At 43.9% G+C, this 8,990-nt stretch overlaps 1 protein-coding gene across 1 annotated transcript; it reads left to right on the forward strand.

Annotated features, from left to right (window-relative positions):
* The first annotated feature begins 5,643 nt into the window (after positions 1 to 5,643).
* Positions 5,644 to 7,192, forward strand: LOC129735562 (C-type natriuretic peptide 1-like). The gene is made up of 2 exons (XM_055704405.1): positions 5,644 to 5,775; positions 6,896 to 7,192. Exons 1-2 carry the CDS (start codon positions 5,677 to 5,679, stop codon positions 7,184 to 7,186), a joined length of 390 nt encoding a protein of 129 aa, XP_055560380.1. The 5' UTR covers positions 5,644 to 5,676; the 3' UTR covers positions 7,187 to 7,192.
* The last annotated feature ends 1,798 nt before the right edge of the window (positions 7,193 to 8,990 follow it).

The following is an 8,990-nucleotide window of genomic DNA, read 5'->3' on the forward strand; positions in this document are numbered from 1 at the left end:
CCAGAACATCTGACACTGGTGCTGTACAAACTGGTAAATATCATGCAGATGCATTCACATATCACACACATACCATGTGCCTTCCCAAGACATAACCACTCATACACACTTACATGGCTACTAGAGCCTAATGCTTGCAAAAGACCCACTCAGACCCTTCTCGTACCATACCTACCATGTTCTTGAATCAAAAATTGAAGTGGACATTTCAAAACCTCCCACAGTGTCTGATCTGTTTTCTTTTTCTTTACACCAGACCTTGTTCTAACCGAACTTGGAGGCACATTCTCTATTGACCAGAAGAGGTCACCACACACCTCGCGAACGCCAAAGGCAGCCAGCCCAAAGCTAAGTGGAATCTCACAGGGATGACCTTCTAATTTTGCTCGGGAAATCTCTCTCAGCTCAAAACAATTGGGAATATTTAATCTCCATGCTGCCCAGGAACGGTGTTTCTTCCTCCTGTCAGAGGTTACGAACTGCAGACTAATGCAGCAGCCTTTCTGCTTTCAGCTGTTAATTAGCTGTAAGCTTTGCTATGCAATTTTGTGAACTGAGGCCTGACCTAGCCCCCACTGAAAGCCCAATCTTTCTAGAGTAAGGCAGTAACGTGTAGACTAATTGGACCTCTGTTCAAATACCAAAGGTATCTAATACAACACAGAGAATGAGACTGATTCTGAACAGTTAGGTGCAAGATCAGCCTAAGAATTTCTGAGGACCAGCTTAAAGTTTGGGGGGAAGCAAAAGTAGCTGCCACAGTACTAAAAAGACCTACACGTTACAAGACGATGCACAGCTAATCCATGTTTTCAGTTGCAGTGTGAATACCTACAACTTGTTTTGGAAAGGTGAGAATATCTACACAGGCAACTGGGCAGCAAGATGCTGTTCATATTGCTAGAGATGAAGCTTAGCCAAAAATATAGTTCCAGGTGAGGATGGAACAGGAGTACTTTTTTAAGCCTCTGCCTCTCACCAGGCACTGACCAGGAGTCTTGTCCCATTGCTCCTAACACCTCAGCTTGTTTCCTATTTGTTTCAGGATCTGTTTTACTAGAGTCTCTGAAAATCCTCAGGTTTCTTTCAGCTGCTCCTACAATGTTTGCCTAGCCTTCGCTTCCCGCTTGCTTCTCACATTTGTCTAATACAAAACCCCTCCTGTCTTCCCATCATCCTGTCGTGATTCATCTGAGAATCTTCTCCAGCACTACAGCCTGTAAAAGCCATCTGTGTTTTTCATACCAGCTCTCCAGCAGTTTTCACATTTCATCTGCTTTACACTGCTCTATAACTATTATTTAAATCTATAAGTTGATCTATTCCCTCTCCACTTTTTCCTTTGAGAGAGAAGGATACTATTTGCTGAACAGTGCTGAACCATAGGCAGTGGGACTCTGCTTAAAGTCCCTTGGGAAAGGCAGCTTGCCTACAGATGTCACAAGAATTTACAGCAGAATAATTATAAACATCAGCAAGACTAGCACAGAGCAAAGTCAGGGATCTTTAGCATCACACCACACAGCAGGACCACTGGAATCTAAAAATGCCCTCGTGCTTGAAGAAAAAGCTCTGTGTGGAGACTAATCATTGAAAGGGGGCCAGGAACACCCACCAACAGATCACTGAATGTTGCACTTCTCTCCCTAACGCCATCCAAGTGCCAGCACCGGGGGAATAACAAGAGAAGTCAGACTGATCATGGCTGCTACAGGCCAGATACAGAAGTCCCATGCAGCTTCTTTGTTTCTACCTCTGCTGCAGCAGAGGTCAGAATTGGGTCCAACACCTCTCCCAGCAGGCAGCAGTGTGCCGCAGAGTACACCAAAACAGCTGTTTGACTAGCACTGAGCACAATCTCCAGCTACTTCATCCCCTCCCTTACTGCTGCTTCCCTTGGGGGGCTTCATTAGCGTCAGCAGAATGTAATAAATGTGCCTCACAAACCTAGTATCAAGATGTTGCCATCAAAATCCAACGCCCCAGAACCACATATGACCTGCTACTAAATGCCAGGCTGCTGCCCTCCTTGTCCTCAGGTGACCTAGACCCCTTCTCATCCCAAAGGGCTACAGAGGAAAATATTCCCCCTTCATGCCTGTCAAAAAGATCAGTGAGCATCAGCAAGGGAAGAACAGATCAGGCAAAGGCAAAATGCATCCTTGGGGACCCCAGAGAAGAGTGGTGACAGCACTGAATCTATCCTCTTACCGGCCTTCACAGTCCCACAGAAGGTGCTGTTGGGCAGGAAGAGGAGGGAGGAAACCCTCTCTGTGGGATGACCAGCCCACAAGGGAAGCTCCTTCGGGTTTGGTCCATTCCCCACAGATGGCAGTTCCTCCCAGTACACAATCCCAGCCATCCCTAAGGCAGGGACCAAATTCTCCTCTGGATGGGACTGGTGCAGATCCAGCGGATACATGCCAGCTTTACACCAGGTAAGTGAGCTCAACAGTCTCTGTGCCAGTGCCCTTCCCTGCAGGGAGCACTGCTGCTGCAGATCCCCCCGAAACCCCTCCTGCAAGCGCCCTGCTGTCAGCACATAACCTAAAGTGAAGGCAATAAAGTGTCAGAAGAGCAAGCAGAGCACCTGCAGCCGGGCCACCCCCAGCCAAGCCTGGGCTCCTGCTGACGCTGTGCACTGAACCCTGCCTCAGCTAGCCACTAGACCTCTCAGGAGAGGGCAAGGGAGGGGGACAACCAGGCAAATGCTTGGACACCACCACTAAATGTTAATGTCTCATAATGAGGGGCCCCCGATGCAGCTTCTGTCAAGGACTTGGTGATCCCACTTTGACAGAAGCGCTACAGACACGTCACTGCCCTTTCAGCCAGCTGCCATGAGCCAGGAAATGCTGGCCTGAGCAACTGGGAAGGAACAGGAGGCTGAAAGGGGTCACTGATAATGGATTTTTGGTTTCTCCTTCACTAGGGAGGGTAATGAGTTACTGCGGCAGTGCTCTAACGGTACCTATCTAAGCATGCCGCATGCTACCAACTTCAGAGCTCGGTTTCCTCACAGCACCTGTAGGGATGAGACAGACATATCCCCAAAGGAATAGTATGCCCTAACCCTAGTCTTTTAATACAATCTCTGCTGGGACAGGAGAAATATCTCAGTAAGCTAGGAAACAATTTACTGCTGGAGACGAGCAGCACATGCCAACCTGCCTTCTTGATACTTCCTTCCACACTCATACGGAGGATCTGCCATACAAAGGAACATGTAAACCACTTCAGAAATGGGCACGAAGCCACCTCCTGTCTCCCAACTATTTTCTACTGTGTTCAGGAGTTCCTCCCTTCTTACAGACTGAAGTTTGTTGTTGAAGTCTATCTTAACCGCACCACCCCAACGGCAATTATTTTAGAAGTTGCTGTGAATATTCAGACACGGTGCCAATGCTACTCTGAGCCCTGAGGAGATCCAGAATGTAAAGCAGAGACTTTTGCAGGATGGCTTTCTGTTTCTAACTACTTCTTTCCACCGCACTAAATCTGATTTGAACCTAGCTGTTGACTATATGGACTGAAGCTGTCCTTATTGTCTAGGTTATGCAGCGTTCTGTGAAACACACTTAGATTGAAGTGTCATTGTTTTGGGAGATGGAACATCCTCTTGTTCTGCCTATGGACAGCATCCAGCTGCAATGCAATAGGATGAGAGACAATGACACAAGTTGCAACAGGGAAAATTCCAACTAGATATTAGGAAATCACTGTTTCTTGAAGATTTTCAAAACTCAGCTTGACAAGGCACCAAGCAATTTGATCTAAGCTGGCTCTGGTTTTGGCATGAGATTGTACCATAGATCTCCAGAAGTCCTTTCCAACCTTAATTCTGATTTTACCAACATAGCCATAGATGAGGACTGTGCTAGTGTATGTATTTCTAACAGTTACCAGAGAGCCAATTCATAAGTCCCCTGAAACAAGTTCAGAGATCTTGAGGTCAAGAAGATTTATTATCCATGGATATGCAGACTTGTGACAAGCAAATCAAACTAACAAAACCACCCTAGGCTTTTTCAGAGGAGATGAGACACACTTGAAACTGCCCTGGCCTCCTCTTACTGTCTTGTTACACTGCAAAGTACACACCTCAAACCTCTGAAATGATGATTTCATTTTCTATTAAGATTCAGATCAAATGTGGTTTTAATCAACATCAATGACAAAAAATCGCAACAATGTAATGACATCAGATCTCTCTTTATGTCAGAGGGACATTTATAAGCTCTTGCCTTAGAATACCTGTTTCTAGAGACACATAATGCCTTAAACAGATCTCCAATTAAAAAAATGCTGAAAACATTAAACCTGCTGGCAAATCACAGAATTATTTTTTCCAAGCTTCAATACCAACAAGACTCTTAACCTCAGAGATCAGATGAGGAGTGCCAGATGGTCCTTCATTTCCTCTATACAGATCCAGCTTAACAGCCTTTAACTTTCTGCATCACATGTGCAAAAATGCAGTGAAAGATCAAGGATGTATTACTGCATGATCAAGAACATTTCCACTTTTCAGGGGGTGCAGATTTTGAGCCCCTACAACACACGCAAGTTAACAGATTTTATTGCTGCTCTTCCCCACTGCCCCCAAAATGGGAAAAGAGTAATTCCTTGGTATGGAACCTAGTAAAATACTCATTAGAACAGCTGAGGGGGTTGGAGAATCAGTTATCTATATACATCTTCATCAAGGCACCCACACACCTCCCCAGGTGCTTTTACAGTACAGCGAGGTCTGGCCAATAGCAGTGATTTAAATACCCTCAAGACCTTGGCTAAGAATTGATTCAGTTTCTTCTGCTCCCCCTAACATTTCATGGAATTAATTTGGTTTGAAGCTGGTGCTTTAATTCATTAAAAAACCCTGCAAACAAAAAACCCCACCAAACCCAACCACCAAACACACATTCTAATCATGCAGGTTCTTAATGTTCCTGTAACTACACATGTGGTAAGAAAGATGTTGGAGCTATGCTTCCTTTCAGACTAATTTCAGATTTAATAGCGATTGTGTATGATATACTGAGAAAGAACACACAGAGGAAATGTTTTAACTTGGATCCCAGGGGAAAAGAGGAATTTCTGCCTCAGCTTAAGCTATGTAGAAGCTTTCTATGCACATCAGCTTGGTTTCAGCCACATTCCCTGTAACTCGGGCCAGTAACTAATGCAACTTACTTGTCATGTATTTAGGACTTGGATTTCCCTTCTCCAAATCACACTTTTTCAACTCATAGGTTACTAATGCCATATTATTACGTTAGGTAAAAATACTTAGTTCTTACATTGTTTTCCTCTGGATAGAAAGGAAACGTTTAGCAGTCAACCCAAGGAACACTGAGCTAAGCAAACTGACGTACATAAGAGGCACCAAGACAGCAGGCTGCAGAGACCTTCAGATTCACAGCAACAAAATGATGCTGCATTGCTGAAGTGTAAAACCTCCTTTTATTCGCCATCAGAAAAGAGAACTATTTCCTCCCTCCTCCTCCTGGGAGGATGAAAACAGATCAGAACCTCAAACCAATCCTTGCACTGGCAGGAATTCAAAAGGTGGACTTGGGAGGGGTTGGAGGAAGATAAAAAGGCTGGTAGCTGGAGACACAGAGCAACACTGAACTGGGGAGACTCAAGTGAAGGAGGAATCAGAGACACCAAAAAATGAAGATCAACCTGAAACTTCTTTTTTGCCCTGGATTCCTTCTACTGCTTATGGTCAGTCAAAGCCAGGCAAGGGCCAAGCCCATTTCCAGCTTACAGGTAAGTGACTGGCTGCTCCATAGAACTGAAAGACGCTGATGCTTCTTTAGGACTCAGACACTTAAGATTAACTCCATTTCTTCTAACCCAGCTAAAGCAGTAGGAGACACTCAAAGAGATCATGACAGCAGGAACCCTCAGGTGGGCAGACACAGAGTTATTAAACTGAGGGAAACTAAAGTAATCGATTACTGAATTTAAATCTCTGGTCACACATGGCAATTCAAAGGAAAATGTTTTTTCCTGTGAGGTCAATTTGAGGATTGCAGATTTAGGGTCATCCTGGGACTGAATGCAGCAATAAACTTCAGGAGTAAAAGGAATTTTTTCTGGAAGGACTCTGATCTAAAGTCTTAGAGCAGTCACGTGCATACTCTTCCCTGAAGCCCCTGGTTTAAGCTGAAAAAGGAATGAATGGGTTGTACTTGCATGATCGGCTATTCAGCTCAATAGCGCAGCAATGCAGTCCTTGCTTGCAAGTCCCAGAGGTAGAACATGAGAAGAAGTGTGTGTATGTGTGTGAGTGTGTGTATGTGCATGCATTTGTGTGCACACGAATTCCAGCACGCATCAGGAAAACACATTTCAGCTACCTAACTAGGGATTTGGTATTTCCAAATATGAACTAACCTCCCAATCTGTAAAGAAATATATAATCCTTCTAGCACCAATTCCAGCCTGTCTTGTCAATGTATTGCTTCTCTTATTACTCCAAGGTATAAACAATATTTTCCTTGTTCCTTATTCACGCTTGACCAAGCCTCTTTCATGGTCTTTCACAATTTATCTTGTACACCAGATCCCCATCTCCAGGAAATACTTAAGTGGCAGTTTGTCAGCTCAGAACTACAGAATACAGTGACAGCATAGAGCCTTAGAACATTTTGAGAGAGCACACAGTGTTAGCTCAAAGCACCCTGGTAAGCGAGAAGAAACTAAAGATAACCATCATCAGCTTCAGAAATCACTTTGGTACTTTCAGCTTTTGAAAAACGTTCAAAATAAGTTTCTCCAAACTTAGCACTAAGCATGGCTTATACAAAAATACTGACAGAGTTATCAGAATCCCTCCTTTTTCTCCTCTCCTCCCTCTCCACCACCTACCTTTTCCTTCTTTCAGCGTATGTCTGGACTGTTAGATGAGGACCTGGAGCATCCACTGGTCTCAGAAGACAGAGACCATGAGCAAGACAACATAATCCCAAGAGGTGCCTTTGATCAGCAAGACACTGAATCCCAGTGGACCCGAAACACCAGGGACCAGCCTGAGGGCATGTCCATGGGTGATAGTGCTGTCCAGAGGTTCTTCAGTGACCTCCAAAATTCACCCCGTAAATACCAAGGCCTCTCCAGGGGCTGTTTTGGTGTCAAGCTGGACAGAATTGGGTCACTGAGTGGACTGGGATGCTAACTGCTGACTATGGTAAGAGAAAGCCAGAGGCAGGTGGTCTGTGTGTTTGTCTATAACTTGCACAAATATGCAGAAGAGCAGATTTAATTCAGCTTTAAGGAAACGGTGCCTTAAAGTAACTTTCACCCTCTTATCGCAAACACAGTTTACTATTTTTACCCTCCTCAGAATTCACTGTCATCAGATATATACTTAAAACCTGTGAATACCACATCTCTGCTTTACCTGCTTTCACTCCTTTCTCCAAGTCAGCTGTATGCATTTCATTCTGTCACAGAAGCCAAATCAGAAAGGTTTTCACCAGCTTACAATGTGTCAATACAAAGAAACGCTGAGCAGAACAGTGGAGCTGAACCTGGCCCTAGAACAGCAAGAAATCAGTTAATTTCCATGTGTGAAATCCTGACCACTTCTCTTTCTTTTACTTATTCCTCTGCTTTCTTGACAGGACTGACTGAGGTTTCGAAGGACCTGTTACCTTTCAGGGAGATATTCAGCCCTTACTCACATTGGCTCCACCAACCCATCTACTACACTATGTACTGAGCAAACTGCACCTCACCTCTCCCCCGAATTACTTGGCCAATAGGATATACCATTGCCGTACTACCTATTTGTATCAGAGTAATAACTTGTGAACATCTATCTGAAATCAAATTACAAAAAACATTCACACTGTTTGTGTACTACATGTATAAATAAACAAGTCTCATTAAGTCACAGATAATAAACTGCTTTCCATAATTTGGTGAATTTGCCTCAAGCCGTTGTTGTGATTCTTTCATGTATCATTCCCAAAACTGAAACAGTGCCCCAGTTTGCAGTTATACACAAACCACTAGAATTCAGAAGCATTTCAGAGGGCTACTTTCTGGCCAAAAAGCCCCAAAAAACCATGACACACAAATAAACAAGTCCTCCTTTTTACCAAAAGAACCTTTCTGAAGTTATTACTATCTAAACATCCTTATAACAGGAACAAGACTGACATAGACATCTTCACAAAAAAGTAATCAGAAACCAGGACACAAAGTCGCAAGTCTTTGATCACGACAATTTGAACTAAACGGGTAGCTGTTTTAGCCGACACCAGTAGAAAGCTGTTACGCTGCATTTGGATCTGCCACTGACACAGGAAAACAATTGTTTCTTACTAGTATATCTCATCCAAATAAATGCTACCCTTCTTTGAAGAAAGTTCAAGGGCATCCTCCTCTTCCATAGGCAGATCCAGATATGGCAAGCATTTTTCCAACAAAAAATTCAAGATTACTAAAAAAAAAGTATCTGACCATTCTATTTTTTAAGAAAACCAAGTATTCACTGAATCTAACTATGAACAAATCAGAGAACAACTACTTGGCAAACACCCTGAGCCACAGGAATTCTGTATGAAGGCTGGTTTGCCAAGATCATGCCTGTGCTATCCTGATTTTGATGGGAGCAGAACTCCACAAGCAGCTCCATGAAAATCAGTAAGGGTGCTCACACAAGTGTCTATATAGACGGTCACAAACGAAGGCACAGCTGTTCACTTCCAGCCTTTTGCTTGGAGCGGACAGATGGGCTACACAGTTGTACTCCTCCCGTTTTCTTGCCCACAAGACAGATGTTCCTGGAAGAAAATATTCTGGTAGCGAGCCTATTCCTAACAGGACCCCTGGATGTAAACTGCAACAGAGCACAAACATCTATGCAAAGCAAGTTCATCAGCAACCCTCTAGCCACACGTGCTCTGAATCTCTGGCAGTTCAGCTCTCCCTAAGAAAGCCTGTCTGCACAGAGCAGCTAGAGGTCTAGTTTC

The sequence above is a fragment of the Falco cherrug genome, chromosome 3, assembly GCF_023634085.1.
Source record: "Falco cherrug isolate bFalChe1 chromosome 3, bFalChe1.pri, whole genome shotgun sequence".
NCBI lineage: Eukaryota > Metazoa > Chordata > Aves > Falconiformes > Falconidae > Falco > Falco cherrug.